General features: G+C 56.6%; 2 protein-coding genes across 4 annotated transcripts; both read right to left on the bottom strand.

Moving 5' to 3' along the window:
• Nucleotides 1-2,495: 2,495 nt before the first annotated feature.
• Nucleotides 2,496-10,681, bottom strand: CSK (C-terminal Src kinase). The gene is made up of 13 exons (XM_015872773.3): nucleotides 10,268-10,681; nucleotides 6,848-6,924; nucleotides 6,633-6,746; nucleotides 6,228-6,340; nucleotides 5,921-6,140; nucleotides 5,333-5,426; nucleotides 5,193-5,258; nucleotides 4,941-5,040; nucleotides 4,731-4,821; nucleotides 4,445-4,518; nucleotides 3,865-4,060; nucleotides 3,690-3,776; nucleotides 2,496-3,584 (listed from the first exon to the last, which is right to left on the bottom strand). The coding sequence occupies exons 2-13, from the start codon at nucleotides 6,860-6,862 to the stop codon at nucleotides 3,402-3,404; spliced, it is 1,353 nt and encodes a 450-aa protein (XP_015728259.2). The 5' UTR covers nucleotides 6,863-6,924; nucleotides 10,268-10,681; the 3' UTR covers nucleotides 2,496-3,401.
• A 3,983-nt stretch (nucleotides 10,682-14,664) lies between these two features.
• Nucleotides 14,665-17,581, bottom strand: LOC107318670 (cytochrome P450 1A5). Of its 3 annotated transcripts, none has more exons than XM_015872787.3 (7): nucleotides 17,467-17,576; nucleotides 16,487-17,354; nucleotides 16,164-16,290; nucleotides 15,615-15,704; nucleotides 15,407-15,530; nucleotides 15,211-15,297; nucleotides 14,665-15,078 (listed from the first exon to the last, which is right to left on the bottom strand). In XM_015872787.3, exons 1-7 carry the CDS (start codon nucleotides 17,472-17,474, stop codon nucleotides 14,772-14,774), a joined length of 1,611 nt encoding a protein of 536 aa, XP_015728273.1. In that variant the 5' UTR covers nucleotides 17,475-17,576; the 3' UTR covers nucleotides 14,665-14,771.
• Nucleotides 17,582-18,833: the final 1,252 nt, after the last annotated feature.

Below are 18,833 nucleotides of genomic sequence, written 5' to 3'. Positions count from 1 at the left end.
TGCCTTCTGCGAGGCACAGGGAAGCCTCACCTCCAGAGGGGGCCGGCAGCACCACAGTGCCCATGAGCTCAGTGTCCTTATGGAGGTGGCACTCAGAGGGACACTGGAGGTCTGGGTTATAACCGTGCCCTTCCAGGCTGCTTTTCCATTTGCTTTTCACCAGCGCTTCTCCCCGAAATCTATTCCAGTTGGAATGACTCATCCTTCCTCTCAGGACTCCAACCTGCGGTAATGAGATGTAAATCCTCGCATGACCTATTATATTAGCTTATTCTATATCACACATCTCCGTGGATTAGGAGGGAGGGAGATGAGACGTCCTCCCGTAGCAGCAGCCGGTGGGATCTAAGAGGATCGCTCTTGGCACCTGGTTTGAATCCCTCTGCCATGAGATCTGCTGGCAGCATGACACGCGTCAGCCCGGCTCTTCTTTCCAGGTAAGTAGAGAACTGACCCCAGTGCCTCACCTGCACTGAGCTGTGATGTTTCTATGACATCGAAATGAGCCAACTCCAAGGCCAAGTGCAACCCCGCTCTGCTCTCTGCACCCAAATCCTGCACCGCCCCATTACCTGCTGCAGCCCTCCCTGGGATGAGCTGAATCCAGGTGTCACCTGGAGCTACAGCGCCATGCAGATGACACCAGGTAAGCACAGCCAAACCTGCAGGGGAGAGCAAAGGCTGACAGTGTTGAAGACCCCAAGCGCAAGCATGGAATCACTGAGGCTGGAAAAGGCCTTTGAGTTCATCAGGTGCAGCCTTGAGTAAGTCCTGGAAGGATGTGTGTGTGCTGGAGACACACCGGGGGAGGAAGGAGGCAGCGTTGCTAAATAAAGCAGGCAGGCTCTGCCGGGTGAAGTCACGCTGACACTTCCCCGCCGGCTGTCACTTGGTGTGACGGGCACAGTCACAGCAGCACAAGGCTGTGGCACTCAGCCATTGGGGTGGTGCCAACACTGAGGCCGGGAATGATGAGGGATAACGAGTGGGGACAAGGCCAGGAGCATCAGCAGGGACTGAGGGACACCCATGGGTACAAGGCTGGGGATGACAGCAAGCTTTACCCAAGGAGGCTGTGGATGCCCCATCCCTGCAGACATTCAAGGCCAGGCTGGATGTGGCTCTGGGCAGCCTGGGCTGGTGACTGGTGACCCTGCACACAGCAGGGGGTTGGAGCTGGATGAGCACTGTGGGCCTTTTCAACCCAGGCCATTCTGTGACTCTGTGACTTGAGTGGGACACTTAAATATCTCGATGTCAGTGGCACTGGATGGCAAAGAGCCCATGCAATGAACCTCCTGCTATCAGTGCAGCTGTATAGGTGTGGGAATCACTTCATCTGGGGGTGAGGGAGGCACGGGGGGGCCATGGTGGCACCCGAGCAGTGACACAAATACACAGGGACAGACACACGGAGCCGTGTAAACAGGCACATGGGGAGACCATGTGCTGCTTGGCTGTCGGTGTGTGCCCCGAGCAAAGGCACACAGCATTGGGAGTGCATGTAGGAGACGTCCCAAAGGGGGGTCTGTCCAGGGTTCTCCTTTCCTGGAGAGCTCCGAGGTGGGCAGCAGGAAGAGAGCATCTGCAGCCAGGAGGGATGGCTTTGGTCAGGGTGATCCTGGCTGTGGGTTGGTGACCCTGCAAGGCCAACCATAGGGAAGGGAAAGCAAAGGGTGTGTGTGTGAGCACAGAGACATCCCGGTGCCTCCTACAGCTTCTGCACACGTCAGAGCTGGTCCCAGGGGCTCACCCTGCCCTGCTGCCCGCAGCGGGCACTACAGCCAGATGGGGGGATGCTGAGCCAAGCCGGGATCACAGCCAGCAGCTGTAGTGGGGCAGGGATCAGCAGCTCACAACACCACAGGGGAGATCTCCAACCCAAATACCAGACCCCAGGCTGACGGATCCCACCCAGCCCCTTTACACACACCGCTGTTGTGAAGGTGAAAAGAACCAAAGAGCGATCCTGGAGATGCTGAGCAGTGGGTGGAGGCAAAGAGCAGAGAGAGGGAAGACAGTGCTTGGAGGTGGGGGCTACCAGTGGCCCAGTGGTGGCCCAAGACAAGGGGACAGGGACAACACCCATATCCTCCTGCCTCTGGTTTCAACCCACCGCATGATGCTGCTCGGCCTTTCTCTCCATTTCAAAAGCCACGTTCTTGCTGGCTTTGCCTGAAAATGACTTTAATCTTCATAAGCCTGAGAAGTAAAGCTGCTTATAGGCACCGCGAAGAACTTGGGGGGGTGGGTGGGTGGGAAACAGGGTTAGTCCAGGAGAAATGAAACCCTACAGTATCAGAAGTGCTGTGCCACCCCCTCCATGCGGCTGGACTCCATTCCTACACCCAATGTGAGGGCAGCGCTGTGATGAGCTCATCAGTTCTCAGGCCTAGAGCCACCCCACCATAAGGGGACTGATAGCAAAGGGGGCGTTATCCCTTCTAGGGTGGGTAGAGGGGATGAGTGACAGAGGGGTCAGGCCAAGCAGGACGTGCCGCGTCCGTATGGAATGGTTTTTATTACAGTTTTAATCTCACAGTCGGTAGCATTACATGAGAATAAAGCACTGGACAGGACTGGAAAAAAAGGCCTCTGGAGACAGCATGCAAACATTGCAACAAGTTTAAAGCAAAAAAAAAAAAAATAACAACCCAAAAGAAAAAGGCGCCCGGGGGGGACGCTGCTGTGCTGCCAGCAATGCAACGTCTCCTCTGGAACCATCACTTCTGTCATGGGGGTTTTCCTTTCTGTGTGTCCATTTCATTGGCTTATTATTTCTTCTTTATTTATTTAGAACCTCCTCGCTTTCTATTTTTTTTTTCTATTTTTTTTTCTTTTTTTTTTTTTTTAATATTTTCTCTCTTTTTTTTTATCATTCCATTGAAAAAAAAAAACAAAAAACAAAAAACAAAATAAGAGATTCGTACTTTAGGTAAAAAAAAAAAGGGGGCAGCGTTGGGCTGGAACCCCTTTTTGCTTTGAAATAATAATAATAATTAGAAAAATAAAACAAAAAACCACAACGTAATGACAACAACAAAAAGAAAGCAACGGCTCCCCACCCCCCCAAACCCTCCCCCACCACAAATAAAACCCTAACCAAACAAAAACCCACCCCCCAAAATCAAGGGGTGGATGTGGAGGGGGTGGGAGGGGGAATATAATAAAGCCTGGGTGACAAAACAAATGAAACAAAACCCAACGAAGATCGATTTTGGAAGGTTGGAAGTGACCAAGAGGGGCTGCCCGCTGGTGGGGATCCCTCTGGCTGCTCCCATCCCATAGGTGGCCCTTCTGTGCTGAGTGGGCTGGGAGAGCCCCCTGCCCTCCCCCCCCCCATCTCCTGTTCTTTGCCCAGGGCTGGAAGTGCCCCCTCCCCCCCACCCCCCAGAGCCCTCTCACAGGTAGAGCTCCTTCTCTTTGATATGCACTAGCTGTTCACGGAGCTGGTGGAAGGACGGCCGATGCCCTGGATCCAGCGTCCAGCACTTCTTCATCACCTCGTAAACGATGGCTGGGCAGCCGTCAGGAGCATCCATCTTGTAGCCCTTCTCCACCCGGGGTACCACGTCCTTCAGGGGCTGTGGGGATGATGGGGCTTAATAGGCTGCTCCCTACCCCCCAGAACACCCAAGGGGTGCCCCCCCCCCCGCCCCTCTCCCCCTCCTCCATGAGCTTTCACTTACGATTCTCGGATAAGGCACTCGCCCGAAGGAGTAGATTTCCCAGAGGAGGATCCCGAAGCTCCACACATCTGATTTGGTGGAGAATTTCTGTGCAGGGAGAAAGGGCCGTGAGTGGGTTTGAGCATAAGGTGGATCATCTCTGGATCTTTCTCTGCTCCTAAAGCTCTCCTCCCACCTTTTCTCTAAGTGCTTCGGGTGCTGTCCACTTCACAGGCAGCTTCCCCGTGTCCTGAGTGGACGATGCTTCCTTTGTCAGCCCAAAGTCGCTGACCTTGGCAATGTTGTCCTCTGAGACCAACACGTTCCTCGCCGCCAGGTCCCGATGGACAAAGTTGTTGGCTTCCAGGTACTCCATGGCTTCACAGACATCTCTGTTCGGAGGCAGAGAGGCATTAAGGATTTGGTTATCAGCACTATGACTACGCAAAGGTGCATGGCAGCCCTGTGGTTGGGGACATCAGGGCAGCGTGCTCTCAGCACTGCTTGAAGCAGGAGGGTTGGATGATGCATCCCTTCCAATCTCAGCCACTCTGGGGACCTCATCCTCCCCCCCATCCCTCTTCTCCTCTCCCCATTTCTCAAGCCCTGGCGCAAGCAGGGCATAGGGTGAGATGGGCAGAACAAGCAGGACCATCCCTGCATCACAGGCTCATGGAATTGTTTGAATAGAAAGGGACTTTTAAAGGTCCCATTCCCTTGCAGGGAAGAAGGATATCCATTGGGATGCTCGGATCCACACGCCCCGCCATACTTACAAGGAAAACTTGAGCAGGCAGTCTGCACCTAGAACCGACCTCCCGCGCGACCGCAGGTAATCTACTAGGCTGCCCTGGAGGGACAGAGAGAGACGGTGCCATCAGTGCCAGCATCTTGTTGGGGGCAGTGTCCCACTGCCAGACCCACACAGCCCAGGGCTTAGGACGGGGAGATGGTAGCATCCAACTGGGGTCATGGCCCAGAGGAGGAAAAAGTTGGGGAGGGCAGAGCGATGGGGCAAAGGAGGTGGAGAAAGAGTGTCCACCTGTGTGGGTCAGCTCTCACCTTGGCCATATACTCCGTGACAATGTAGAGGCCGCTCTTCTCTTCCACAATCACCCCCAGTAGCTGCACCAGGTTGCTGTGTCGGAGCTGCCTGCGCAGCAGAGGAGGGCTCAGAGCAGGGAGCAGGAGGTCACAGAGACCACCTCCATCCACACTCCCCTTCCCATCGCCATCTCTCGTGTCCCCCGCCCTCCCCCCAGCCATACTCACGTCATCACAGACGCTTCCGCCAGGAAAGCCTGCGCTGTGGCGTCATTTTTAATGCACTTGACGGCAACTTTGTTCCCCCGGTAATCACCCAGCATCACATCTGTGGGGAGAGATGGATTGCCATAGAGATAAGCCACGGCCTCCCAGCTCCACTCCCAGTATCACCCCCTTACTGTGATGTACAAGGATGTGCTTCTCCCCAGCACAGGAGACCCTATGGAGTTGGGTATGTGCGGCCAAAGCGCTGCTCACCTCCAAATTCCCCTTTGCCAATGATCTGCAGCAGCTTGAGGTCCTTCATGTTGAGGGCCCAGCCACCTGAATGGGAAGGAGGAGGGTGAAGGGGTGCTGGGGAAGGGGACAGGAGCTGGGGAGGGGGCACGGCCACTCACTGCGAGAGAACTCGTCCTGAGCTGCCACCGTCCCCTCCATCACCTTGGGCTTGATGAGGCGCGTGCAGAGCCCGTCGGCGTCCGTGGTGTAATGCTGGAGGGGAGACGGGGGTGAGAGGCCAGGAGGTCACCCACAGCCACGGATGACAGCGTGGGGACTTGGTGGGGGTCCCTGCCAGCGCGATGCCAGGCCCTGAGACCCCACCAGGTGGCAGCACAAGGCCACAGATGAGACCAGTACGGGCTCGGGGGTCCCGACATCTTTACCTACTCTATCCCTGTTCCCATCTCCCGCTTTTCGCCAGGGCTCTGTGCCCAGCAACCTCCGACCCAGCCCATAATGATGCAGAGAAGATCCCACCACCTCCCATGGTCCAAACCAACGTGGCCCCTCCTTGCCACGGGGTCAGGGCATGCAGCAAGTCCCGCATCAACCACACGTGCAACCACAGAATGGATGGGTTGGAAAGGACCTTAAAGTCCCCTGCCATGGACTGACTGCCCCCCATTAGCTCAGGCTGCCAGGGCCCCATCCACAGCCTTGGGGATGGGGATGGGGATGGGGGTTCCTGCTCCCTGGGACCCCACCTCCACAAGCTGCATCAGGTTCTCAAAGTAGACCTCCTCGTCGATGCTCAGCTTGCTGGAGGAGTAAATGATGCGGTAATGCTCCACCTTGCCCTCACAGCTCACACACAGGGTGTAGTCCCCAGGGTAGTTGGTGCTCTCCCGCACCAGGAACAGCCCCGTCTCAGGTGGGTACAGCAGCCGCTCTGCCTGCTCCCGTGTGATCTTCCCATGGAACCACCTGCAGCGGGGTGGGAGAGGCAGGTCAATGCACTGGGATGGATCCCATGGGGCCAGGGGGCCACGTTTGGGGGCGACAGGGACTCACGGCATGAGGCTGAGCTTGATGCCAGCCTTCACTCCTTCCCGCTTCTGCACGTAGTTAGCAGGGATGATGCCCTCCCGGCCCACCTTGTTCTTCGCCTTGTACCAGTTGGGGTCCTGTGGGGACAGCAGAGGTGTCACAGTGAGCCCACAGCTCCCAGGAGCCAGACTGCAAGCCTTTCTCCATCCCCTTCCACTGCGCCGCCTGGGACGCTTCCATTCCAGAGGAACTTTAACTAACGAGGCCGTGAATTAATTAACCCAATGCCTGGCCTGATTGCCAGCCCATGGGGACAGCAGAGCCAGGCTCCCTGCCGTGGGATGCAGAAAGAAACAAGAGGGGGGCTCAGGGAACCCCATAGGGGTTGGGAGGATGGGACCCACTGCCCCAGGACCCGATGGTCATTACCTTGGTGACAGCAACGATGGTGAGGACGTCTCCTTTGCTGAATGGCAGATCCTGCTCGGCGGTACCGTGAAAGTTGTACTTGGCGATACATTCTGTACCGGATGGCCAAACGGCCTGGGAATGGGGAAACAGAAGGATGTGAGGGTGGGTCAGCGCATCGCCCACCCACAGCTGATACTGAGCAGCAGGGGAGCACAGGGCTCACGGCACCTCACCTGCATCCCCGACATCTTCTCAGGGCTTCAGGGGAGCGAATCTCACGGGAGGGAGGCGTCACTTGGTACCATGAGACCTGAGGAAGGGGGGGAAAAGGACAGCTGAGAACTGCAGCACGGCTGCTGTGAGAGGCACCGTTATCTCTGCGCAGGCATGAAGGATTGGGCTGGGAATGCTGTTTGCAGCGGGGGGGGGGCTGGCCAGCACCACTTTCTTCTTCTAAGGAAGCACCAAAACCCACCATCCCCAGACATCACACCCAGCAGGAGAGCCCGGGATGGAGCAGAAGAGGGAAGAGAAAAAGTTCCGCAAGGAATAAGAATAACATCCCCACGGCAGCTGCTGGGAACCGGAGCTGCTGCCACAAGTTTTTGCAAAGGGAAAAAAGAAGAAAAATAGCCCATTTCCCTCGGGACGAGGCGCTCTGGGCGTGGGTGCAGCCCTGTCCCCGCGGGTCGCATCCTGCTCCGTGCGTAGGAGGGGAACAAACCCGCCTTTATCTGCGCCGGCTGCTGGCTGAAGTCAGAGGCCCCGCCATCAAATGGGGCTTTCTTGGGTGGAATCATGGGGCCTCTCCCCACGGTCACAGCGGCTACAACAGCCCCCAAGCCCTGCAGGGTCCCCACTGGGGGTGATGCCAGAACGACGCGGGCATTTTGGAGTCGCTGTCGGCTTTACGGAGAGCCGTCAGCAGGCAGAAGTATTTTGGGCAGGAGGAACTGAAAGCATAAGGGGCAAGGCCGGGAGGAGGAAGAAGATAAGAGGGCAGAGCGGCGAGGAGGAAGAGATCTGGGCTCTGAGTGCTGCCAACACCTCGCTCCCATTTTTTAGGGTCTGGAGAGACACTCAGAGCTGCTCCCACCGTGGGAAGGGATCGCACCCATCCCTGCAGCACCCGGCCCTGTGCACGGTGGTTTTCCTCCCTATCACACAAGCTGTGCTGGGGACGTCCCCGCAGAGAATCCTCCTGAGACCGAGCTGTGGGGCTGCGTCACTTCCTCAGCACCCCCCCAAAAAAGCCCCACATGGGACTGTTCCTCATCCTGCTGCTCACAGCCCCAAACCTGGTACTGCCCCGTACCTCCCAGTGCTGGGGATGCTCTCCCATTGGGACCCCTGTGGGATGGGGACTGTGAGAGCATCCATGGGAAGGCAGCATCCCTGCCTGCGTGTGACGTTCATCCTAGAGCTCGATCTCTGTCTTCAAGTGGATTTTTGGTCAAGTCTCAAAGTAAACCCCAGAAATGGCCCAAAGCAAAATGCAGACCCCCAAAATAACCTATCAGCCGGGTCCATGTGGTGATCTTAATGAAGTCTGGCTGAAGGAAAGCAGTCTCCTGTTCCTCCACGCAGCAATTTAGGGTCTTATTTGCTGGAACTTGGGGTTCCATCGCTCTCAGGTGCAGTTTTGGTGCCCTTGGTGCAAGCTTGCAAATGTGTACTCCTCTGCCACTGGAGTAGCTCAGCCCCTTTGAAGCCACCATGAGGATGAGTGCGGCTGCGTGGCACTTTGCATGGAGCCCCATTCTGCCTTTCTCATCACCCTTGCTGTTGCTCAGGAAGGCAGCTCCTGTGTGCTTGGAGGGTGAGGGGGGCAGGAAGGAGCTTGGCACTGAGATTGGGCTCCACCTGCGTGCTCCTGGCACAGCTCCCCTCAATGGGGAACAACAGATTGGAGCATGGCCCCAAAGTGGGAAGCAGGCACTGTCAGCACCCCAGTAACCCACTGGGAAGTGGGACAAGGCAGGAGGACCTCTGTCCTTTAGCCTGACATCAGCACTTCCTCCTCTCCTCTCCACGGAAGCAGATGAAGAAGACTCTATGCCTGGTGGATGTCCCGGGGGGAACTGACCTCATCCTTGGGCTGATGGATCACAGAGCAGAACTTCAGGGCTCTGCTGGCAGCAGAGGGATGCGGAGAGCATCCACAGCTCCCAGAAGAGCTGCTTCATCCCCACACTGCTCTGCTGGAGAGCAAAAGGGACCAGGGGATGTCCAGAAGGTTCCAGCGTGCTCCAACAGGACGCCGTGCTACGCTCGAGCTCCTCCAAACTTCACAAACCAAAAGACACACAACAAGCCCCAAGCAGCCAACATCCCCGCTTCACTCCAGCAGATCTTATCGGCTGTCATTACAAAGCAACACCTACGATTACCATAATCGAAAGAAAAAATGTTCCTCCTTTATCTCATCAGTTGCTCTCAGACGGTTCTGCTGCTTCTCTCCGGCTCAGCGCCTCCAACTGCGCGTGTCGGGCACCAGCCAACGGCCCCCAGAGAGGAAAAGGGGTGGGGTGTTCCTTTTTGATGGCTTTTTTAAGAGAGAGATGATGCTGTCAAACCACAGATGGCACCCGGGGGATACTCGGGCAGGTGGAGGCCTTTGAGATGCTGTTTCCAACCACCTCGGTGTGGCAGAGCCTTCATGGGCCTTTACTCCAAAAGGCTTCACTGTGGTGACCCAAAGACAGGCTGTAGTGTCTGATGACAGCTCCAGGATCACTGAAGGTTGGAATGGACCTCCATGATGACCAAGTGTGACTGCCAACCCCATGGCCGCCATGCCATGTCCCCAAGGCCACGTCCTTTGGGTCTGCTTCCCGTGCCTCGACGGGTGTCAGTCAGCTCCTGGGGAGCAGCACGTGGGCTCTTGTGCACCCCGAAAGGAATGGATGAATGTGGGAGGAGAACCATGGGCTGACATCCTGCTAGTGATGCATCACTGCCATTGCCCGCTGCTGGAGCCCCATCTCTAAACTCCAGCCCCAAAAGACACACCTCCATCTCCATTGGGCAGATCTCTGTCCCCAGTGGTCACACCTACTGCTCCCAATGGGTGCAGCTACATTTCCTATGGACGCACCTCCCACCCTTCCATCCCCAATGGACAGATCTCTGTCCCCAACAGACACATCTCTGTTTCCAGTGGATGCACCTCCCATCCTTCCATCTCCAATGGGCACATCTTCATCCTCAATGGGCACACCTCCTTCCTCAGTGGGTGCATCTCCATTCCCAATGGACACATCCCCATCCCCAATGGGCACATCTCCATCTCCAATGGGCACATCCCCACCCCAATGGGCACATCTCCATCCCCCAATGGACACATCTCCACCCCAATGGACACATCCCCATCCCCAATCGGCACATCCCCATCCCCAATGGACACATCCCCACCCCAATGGACACACCTCCACCGGAGGCCCTTTGGGACGCTCTCAGTGCTACATGACCGAGGACCACATCCCCAAATGGAACAAAGCATCCACCACCGGGGCAGCCCCCTCCGGCCGGTATCTCAGCGCTCTTCCATCCCCTCGATGAAGCTCTACGGGACCCCTCGGTTCCCCCGCAGCCTTTTCGGTGCCGCTGACACCGTTGTCCCGCAGCTCCCCCCCCCCTTACCCGGTACTCACCTCCCCGAGGGGCCGCGGGCAGGCAGGGCTCAGCCCGCCGCCGGGTACTCCATGCGGCGCCGCCGGGGGCCTCCGTGCTCGGGAGGGGGTGGGGAAGGGGGGACCGGGGGGGGGGACGGAAGGGGCGGAGGAAGGCGAGCGGCAGCCCGGCGGCTCCCAGCCCCGAGGAAGAGGCGGCCGGGGCCGCTCGCAGCCTAATGGGGGGTGGGGGGGGGGGAACCGCGGTGGGGTTGGGGGGGGGGAGAGGGGAACGGAGCGGCCGCGGCCCGGGGTGCGGGGAGAGAACGGGGCCGGGCGGAGCGGGGGAAGGGGGAGGAGGGAGCGGGGAGCGGGGCTCGGGCCGGCGCGGCCGGGGCCTAATGGAAGGAAGCGGCGGCCGGAATACGAGCGGCACCAGCACCGCGCCTGCGCAGTGACCATCCGCAGCGCCCCCTGGTGGCGAGAGCGGGGAGAGGCGGGTGTGGGGTGCGGGATGGGGAGGTGGGGTCGGGCGGTGGGAGGGGAGGGTCGGGGGGGTGTGGGGTTTGCTGGCACACGTTGCACTGAGAGGCGGCGATGTCCCCTCCGTGCAGACACTGAGGTCTGAGCACGTTGCTTTGGGTGTCCCCGTGCATCGCAGGGCAGGTGGGCTGATTCCCTTCCAGCTCTATTCGTCAGGAGCCCACCCAGCTCTGGGGGTTCTGCACGTAGGGCAGTGCCATACAGCAGCTCCGGGTCACCCTGCTCACAGCTCTCAGCGCTGCCTGCTCACGGGCACAACCGCCTGTCACTTCCTGCCCTGCGCTGCGTGCAGCCATGTAGGGCGAAGCAGGAAGCCCGGCACAGTGCGTGCATCCCCCTCAGGGCAGGGGACCGTGCAGGTGACACCAGGGGGGCCAACGGCTCCAGCAGCCCCGACGGTGCTGAACTCATCGTGGGGGATCGCTCTGGAGCTCCCTGCATGGATCTCGGTGCTCCAAAGGATGCGGGGCTGCAGGCTGACCCTGCTCGTGTGCGTCCCTTCTCCACGCTCTGCCTCGCTCAGAGCGGTGCTGGGAGGAAATGAGAGCAGCTCTGCTCACAGCAAAGCGCGGATGCGGGCACCGACCCGTGCAGCCTCCCCAGGGTAGAAATGATGTGAGCAAAGCAGCGCACCTGCATGCTGAGCTGAACTCGAAGGCGGGTGGATGTGGTCCTGCAGCACTGCAAGCTCCAGGGGGGTCCGGATATAAAGCTCCTGCCCCAAATGAGCATCCCCTAAGTGAGCATCCCCCAAATGAGCATCCCTTAAATGAGCATCCCCCACTTGAGCATCCCCTAAGTGAGCATCCCTTAAATGAGCATCCCCCAAATGAGCATCCCTTAAATGAGCATCCCCCAAATGAGCATCCCCTAAGTGAGCATCCCCCAAATGAGCATCCCCCACTTGTGCATCCCCCAAGCACTCGGAACAGGAGCGCAGCCTTTCATTCCGGGATGGATTCCGTGCGTGCAGAGCAGAGATCCACATGAGATCCACAGATGCCACACGAGGGCGATCACGTCCCAAAAGCGACGCATTGGGGACAAAAAGGATCCGGAGATCCTCGCTGCTCCGGGACTCGCACCGCCTTGCCTGGTGCTGCGTACTGAGGGCATACAACCCTGACCCTCGTGTCCCATGTGCCGGCCCTTAAAGCCCCTCGTTGGTTTTGCCTCGTTTTCCGAGCATCCCCTCGTTTCCAGGAGGGTTTTAATGAAAGCAGAAGGGAGTGGGTTGCTGTGGGGGCTCCCAGTGTGCCAGACGTTGGTGAGGGGCGCAGGGAGCTAAAGGAGAGCTGGGATTGAGGTCGGTGCCCCCAACCCCCAACTAGTCCCAAGCAGCCCTCGGTGTGCAGGAAGTGGTTATCACCGTAACTGCTTTGTTCTGCCTCAACCCAGGGACAAACTCCACCCTCACCTGCTTTCATGTGCACCCCATCGTACCTTGGGGCTTGGGGTCCAGAGAAACTCCCACCAGCTGCAGTACCTCGGGGAGACAGAAATGTGGGGCTCCAGGTGAAATGCAGAGCCTTAAGATGCCAAGCATCAGGACTATTCTTAACACAGAGAGGCTGTCCCATCTTTCGGGTGGGCAACACCTGCTTGGCTTAGGAGCCAATTTATTTCTCCCATGGCAAAACTGAGCAGGTTTGGCCATTAATTCCAGGCACCCAAGAGTGCCAAGGGAAAGAAGAGAGATGGAGCTGGGTTAGAAATATACAGAATGCTCTTTTAATGGGGAGGGTCATTAAGTAATGGAGCAGCTCCTCTGGGGAGCTGGGGACTCCAAAGGATGGCACCCAGGTGGAGGAGCTGCATTCAGGTTTCCACCCCTGCTGGACATATCCCTGTGGGCTTGAGGGGCCGGTGAGCCTTGCCAGCTTGGCAGGAGGACCCGGAGCCAAGAGGCCATATCTCAGTGCTGACTCATTTTAAAAGCACCAATAAAAGCAATTAGCCATGGTGCGATCAAAGCTCCCCTGGCTTATCACAGCTCCGGTCCCCATAAAGAAATCATGGCAATCTCAAGCTACCTGGGGAGTAAATGGAGGCTTTAACTGAGGAAAATCATTCGTGGAAAGACCAAGATAGAGGAGCAGTGTGAGCAATGGGTGCTGGCGTGGCAGTGATCGATGGATTTGCTTATTGGGAGGTGGTGGGGAAGAGGAGGAAGGGCAGAACTGTGGGTGCAGCATGGGAACACTTTGATGAGAGCTGCCAGGACACACCAAGAATGTCCAAGGAAGCAAGTTCAAGCTTGTATAGCAGCCCTGCTCCCTTCCAGAGCTGCCCCTTGTCTCCAGGTCTCCTTGCTGCTCTCTGCTTGCTCTCCTTCCACTCCCCTCCTGTCTTTTCCCTCCCTTCCCCATCCTGGCTCTGCAGTGAATTTTCACCCTGGTTCTGCCCAATGCCCTCAAGCAGCAGTGACCCCTGATTTATCAATCAGCCCTTGATAAACCCTTCTGGAGGAACCACCACCAAGGGGCTGTTTCACCTCACTGCTGTTAATATTAATCCACTTATCGGCCCCGGGGCTATAAAACATTCATCTCTAAAGGGTAAAATTTGTCCCAGTGTTCTTCCTTTATATCTGCACTTGCTTATTGCGGGCCTTATCAGCAACCAGCACCGGGACTCAGGGGGACAGAGTCACGCAATGGCTCCAGCTGATGGGACTCTGGTCCTGCACCAGCACCAGTGTCACTGGCTGAACTCACGAGAGCCTCCCCACACCATGGGGTGGTCCTGGAGATCTTCCTCCACCTTAGGTGCTGAGAAGCTCATCCCCATGTCAATGATGATCCCACCTTCCCTGGGCTGTCCTTGGGGTGCCCCCCATGGACAGGTGGGTCATGACTCTATTGCCTTTACCTATGGCTTGTATTGAAGGTAGTGGAGATGCTATTTGGCTAATGGACTTTACGCGTGGTCCTAAGCCATCTTTCCACCTTTCCTCCAAGGCTGGTAACCTCAGCTTAAAGGAACTTGGAACTGACTATTTGGAAATAGCTACATCAGCATCCCTATTGAAGCTAAGCAGAATTTGTCCTCCATTTGTCTCTGTGCTGAGAGCAGAGATCGACCTGGGCTCCAAACTCCTTCTTCCTGCCTCATCTTCTTCTACACCCATTGGCAGCATCCAGACATACACAAAGAGTCGTTCCTTCCATTCCTGCTGGTTTAACGGGTCTGAACACCTCCCTGCTCTTGCTGGAATCTCCCTGAGGTCTTGGGCAATCAGCTTCTTCCCCATTTCCTTCCCAAATGGGCTCTTTTGTTTTTTGCTCTTCTTGGAAGTATTTTTGCACGAGGCATGTTTCCATACATGCAGTTACCAGCCACCTGTATTTGAGCCTGAAGAGAGCTCTCATTGGTTAGGGCTTGATGTTATGGTTGAGTAGATGCAACCCATGGGAACGGGTTCAAGAGCAGTGCTGCACTGAGTGGTTGTACTCGTTCCCATATCATTGCGTGCCAGGTACTGGGTTGCGTGCAAGTGAACAACAAGCTGTACTAGGGCAAGAAGAGGAGGCATCAGGCTCTCCTGGCAGGGATTGACTGACAGCCAATGTAAACTTTTGGGTTTAAGTTAGAAACGGTCCTGCTCTCCTATCCCTGTCACAAAAACACCCTTGTTCCAGCCCAGAAAACCAACAGCCTGGTGCAAAGTTGTCTGATAGATTCTCATGTGTTGGCATGTGTTGTCTGTCCTGAAGGAATACAGCCCCAAGGTGTTCAGATGGTCTGGTTTGGGGTATACTTCCTATCCTTCCACCAACTGGCAGCTTGTGCCCCCCGTAACTGTGTTTTGTGATGCTAAGAGTAGATGGGATGGAATATCCAACAATGGAAATGAAGAGGGTGAACAAACACAAGAAAGTGAACAAGGCAAAGGATGGGACCTTCAATGGCTTTTGTTTATTGCACGGTTCTGTGAGGTTATGCCAGACCCAGGGCACCCCAGGGCACCCAAGTGGCAGTGTCTGTGCTATGGATAAACAGCTTAGTTTGAGCTCTTTGTGGAGAAGCGTTTCTTGACTTGAAAGTGCTCACATCTCTTGTGCTTCATGGTCAGTCCATATATAGGCGTCATGTCCGCCTTCTCACCATCGCGGATGCTGAACTCCAGTTGCTGGAGCAATGTGGACAGGAAAAGGAACACCTCCCACCTGGCTATGTTTTCCCCAATGCACCTCCTTTTCCCTAAGCCAAAAGTCATCACTTTCTCTGCATCCACTTTGTTCAATTCAGTCCCTTCAGCATTGAGGAACCGCTCTGGGTTGAAAGTCTGTGGATCCTTCCAAAGTTTCCTAGAATGGCAGACATCAGATTTTGAGGTGATGTCCCCTGGCCACAGAGCAGGGGACACTGGTTTTAATAGACACCTCGTCTGCTCCTTTTTCTCTTGGAGCAGGACGCTTTCTACCCTTGAAGGTACCTACTCATCATGGTTCACTTGCCACTGGTTGATAAACACGCAGCGGTCCTTTGGGATATAGTAGCCATTCAGCACTGTGTCCCTGGTTGTGCTGGTGAAAGAAGAGAGGACTGTGAGCTTTTGGGAAGCAAAGAGACTCTTCTGCATCCTTCATTAAGTCCAGCTTGGCCCTTCACCCTCTCTGAAAGCCCAGCACTTGCCTGTGTGGGATGGTGAAGGGTATGAAGGAGGAGTGCCGGAACATCTCCAGGATGAAGGCTTCTGTGTAGGGCAGCATGCTTCGGTCAGACAGCCGTGGTCTCCTCTCCCGGCCAATGGTCTGATCTGTGGGGTATGGACAGGAGGAGCTGGTTGGGGCCAGCCCTCAGTGGAGGTCCCAGCCCTGGAGAAGAGGGGTGACAAACTCACCCAGCTCTGCCTGAATCTTCTTCTGGATGTGGGGGTACGTCACGAGGTACATGAGGCTCCAGGACAGGGCGGTTGTCACAGTGTCAAAGCCTAGACAGAAAGCAGAGAGCATGCAGGTCAGATCTACACAGCATGCAGGGCAGAGGACATCCTGGGCACATGCAGTAGGGTTTCGATTTTTATCCTGATGGAGAAGGCTTTGCGTCAGTTCTCATTCCTCCCTGTCCACCCCTTGTTTACATCAGGTTGGTTTGATTCTTGTTTCCTGGGAATTGAGGGAGTTTCCACAGAGCAGCTCTAATGTGAATCAGTCAGTAGGAACCTCCTTCAGCCACCCTAGCATGAAAGCTTGATCAAGCTACAAACTGTGCCATGTGCTTTTTCCTAAAGCCTCTTTCCAGAGCTGATGTCCCATCGGGTCTTCTGGAAGAAGACCCAAGAGCAGGAGGATGGATGCTTAGCCCCAGCCTGGCTGCCTGGGGTTGGACAAGGAGGAGTGAGGAGCCCCAGAAAAGCTGCAGGAGCTGAGGGAGCGCTGGGGAGACATACCTGCCCCAAAGATGTCATTCACCAGGTTGATGATCTTCTCATTTGGGATCTGAAGGGCACCACTGCCTTCGGCTTTTTTCTCCATGCACTGCTCAATGAGGGAGTCGGTGACGTCTCGGATGCTGTTCTGAGAAGAAGAGACAAGGGATGCTGACTTGCTGTAAGAACACATGGTGGTATGGGCAAGGGAGAATATCCTTCAACACCCAATGGCCCTATTGATTTTGCAGGCTAAGGAAACGAGCTGGCCATTAGCAGCAAGAAGACAAGTAACTCACTAACACCAAGGGGGAAGGGCAGGTGAGGTTCCCATGAGCTCTTACCTTGTCATAGGTCTTGTAGTGCTCATCCACAGCTGCCTGTAGCAGTTTCATTAACCGCTTGTTGAAATCCAGAAACAAATCCATGTTGCGGCTGGGGAGGTACTGGAGCAGCGGGATGAAGTCAGCCAGGTTGCCAACAGCAGTCACATTCACAAACTCATCCACCACGTTCACCACATTGAGCAGCTCCTGGTCTTCATGGTCGTAGCGCTTGCCAAAGCAAATGGCACAGATGACGTTGGCCACTGACACCACCGTGTAGCGATAGGGGTCAAAGCTCTGCTTCTCCTCCATCAGCTGCAGGAATTTGGTGACCAGGTAGCTGGCCTCGTTGGTGACGTGCTCCTCCAGGAGGCAGCTGGAGGAGGCCGTGGGGCTGGCAGCGATGGAGAAGTTCTTCAGGGCATTCTGTGCCAGTTTCCTGCGGGCTTTCCACATTTCCCCCGTGTCAGTGCTGAAGGTCAGGCTCTGTCCATCCGTAACGTGTCGGAAGCTGTAGAGGTCGGGGCGTCCCATGAAGTCTTCTGCTTGCCTCACCAAGGCTTGCTTGATGGTTTCCAGCCCGCTGAGCACCACCACAGGCCGGGAGCCGATGGTCACCTCCATCACATCCCCATATTTGCGGCTCATCTCAGTGAGCACCAGGTGTGTGTCCTTCCTCAGCTCCAATGCACTGCCCAGCACTGGGAGCCCATGGGGTCCTGGGGGGCTGCGCAGCCCCTTGGGTACATTCTGCCGGCGGGTCTGGGTCAGCAGCAGGAGCAGACAGAAAGTGGCAGCTGCCACCAGCACCTCGGTGGATGAGATGAGACCTGGGCTGCCCACCTGCACCATCACTTCTTCTGGCCCCATTGCCACCTGGAAAGAACTAAGGGAAAGCAAGAGACACTTTAAAGAAAACAGAGAGCTGGAGAAAGAGAGAGACGGGAGAGACATTGCATCAATTTCTTATGCTGACAGAAATGCCTTCTCGATCCTACCTCTGCATTCAGAGCCACATGGACACACTCCTACCTGCAGGTCCTTGAAGATCAGCAGAGAGAGGCAGAAGGCATCCAGCCCCTGGAACCAAGCAGGATCCTCTTCTGCTGCTGCCCAGCTCAGCCACGGTGCTTTATATGTGATCTTGGGTGCTTATCTGGGGATCACAGCAGGCAAGACTCGAGGGGTGGCTACCTATTAACAGAGGGGCTGAGCCCACCTGGAGCCACTCCAGATACGCAGGCAGACACCCTCCAGCTCTGAGATGCTCCAGGGCACCAGCCCTTCAAGCAGGGCACCTGTATCCTCATGCTATCAGTGGCAGGACCTCTGGCCTCGGGTTAACCATTGGCCAGGGTTGCGTGAGAAGTGGCTGGCGCGCTTCCCCCGCTGCGGGGAGAGGAGTGGCAGGGCAAGGGGAGCTGCTGACACAGGGCAAGGCTGGGGGCATCACAGAGGGCTCGTCCTCCATTGCGTGCCCAAGTGGGGACACACTGCATCCCTTCTCTATGCGATGCACACAGGGCAACAGGAAGGCTGATGAGGTGGGATAAAATTCAAGCTTCTTGCCCCGGTCCTTGGAAAGCATGGTGGGAATTTTGCCCAGGTACAAGCTGAGCTAATGTTTAATAAAGGCTTTCAACATCTGGCTCGAGCGGGATTGTTAATAGCAGCGCCTGGGCTCATTAACGCTTGTCAGGAACAGTTACAAAACCCCCGCTGCTGAAAGCCGGCCCCATAATTGCACGCGCTAATGACAGGCACCAAGCAGGCATCCCAGCACGCGGATGTCTCCCAGCCCCGCGTGGGTAAGGTGCTGGTCAGCAAACGGGAGATGAGCTCAGACTGACGGGAAGCGCTGAGAAGGCTCGGGGGGAGGAGAGGGTGTAAGAGGATGGATGCACAGATCGGGCGAGCAGCTCGGAGCGCTGCAGAACGGAGCTGATTGTGGGCATGGGTGCTCGTGTGGGACGGCTGCACGGCTATCCCCGGACCCTGACACCGTGTCATCCCTAAGTGGGGACTCGTGAAGGCACTGCTAAGTCCTGCTTTACCTTGGGGACACGCCTGGCACCGAGCCCCGTTAACCCCCGACGGCGCCGGGGGGGATCTGATCCCGCACGGACCCGGCGCCTCCCTGACCCCGGGCCGGGTCCTGGACGTGGGGCCACCGCCCTGGCCCTTTAAAAGCCATTTCCCACCCACACACCCATAGCGTGACAGAGAGTGACCGTCCCACGTTTTTCCCGGCCCCTTCGCACGCGATGTCCCCAAGCGCCTGGGGGTGGGTCCCCTCTGTGTCCCCCCTCCAAATAGCAGCTCCCTCCTCCCCGCAGCCCCGTGCTGTTCACTCGCCACCTCCCCC

This window comes from Coturnix japonica, chromosome 14 (genome assembly GCF_054131305.1).
Source record: "Coturnix japonica strain WE chromosome 14, WE-NBRP24, whole genome shotgun sequence".
Lineage (NCBI taxonomy): Eukaryota > Metazoa > Chordata > Aves > Galliformes > Phasianidae > Coturnix > Coturnix japonica.
This window is presented reverse-complemented; position numbering and strand designations above follow the sequence as displayed.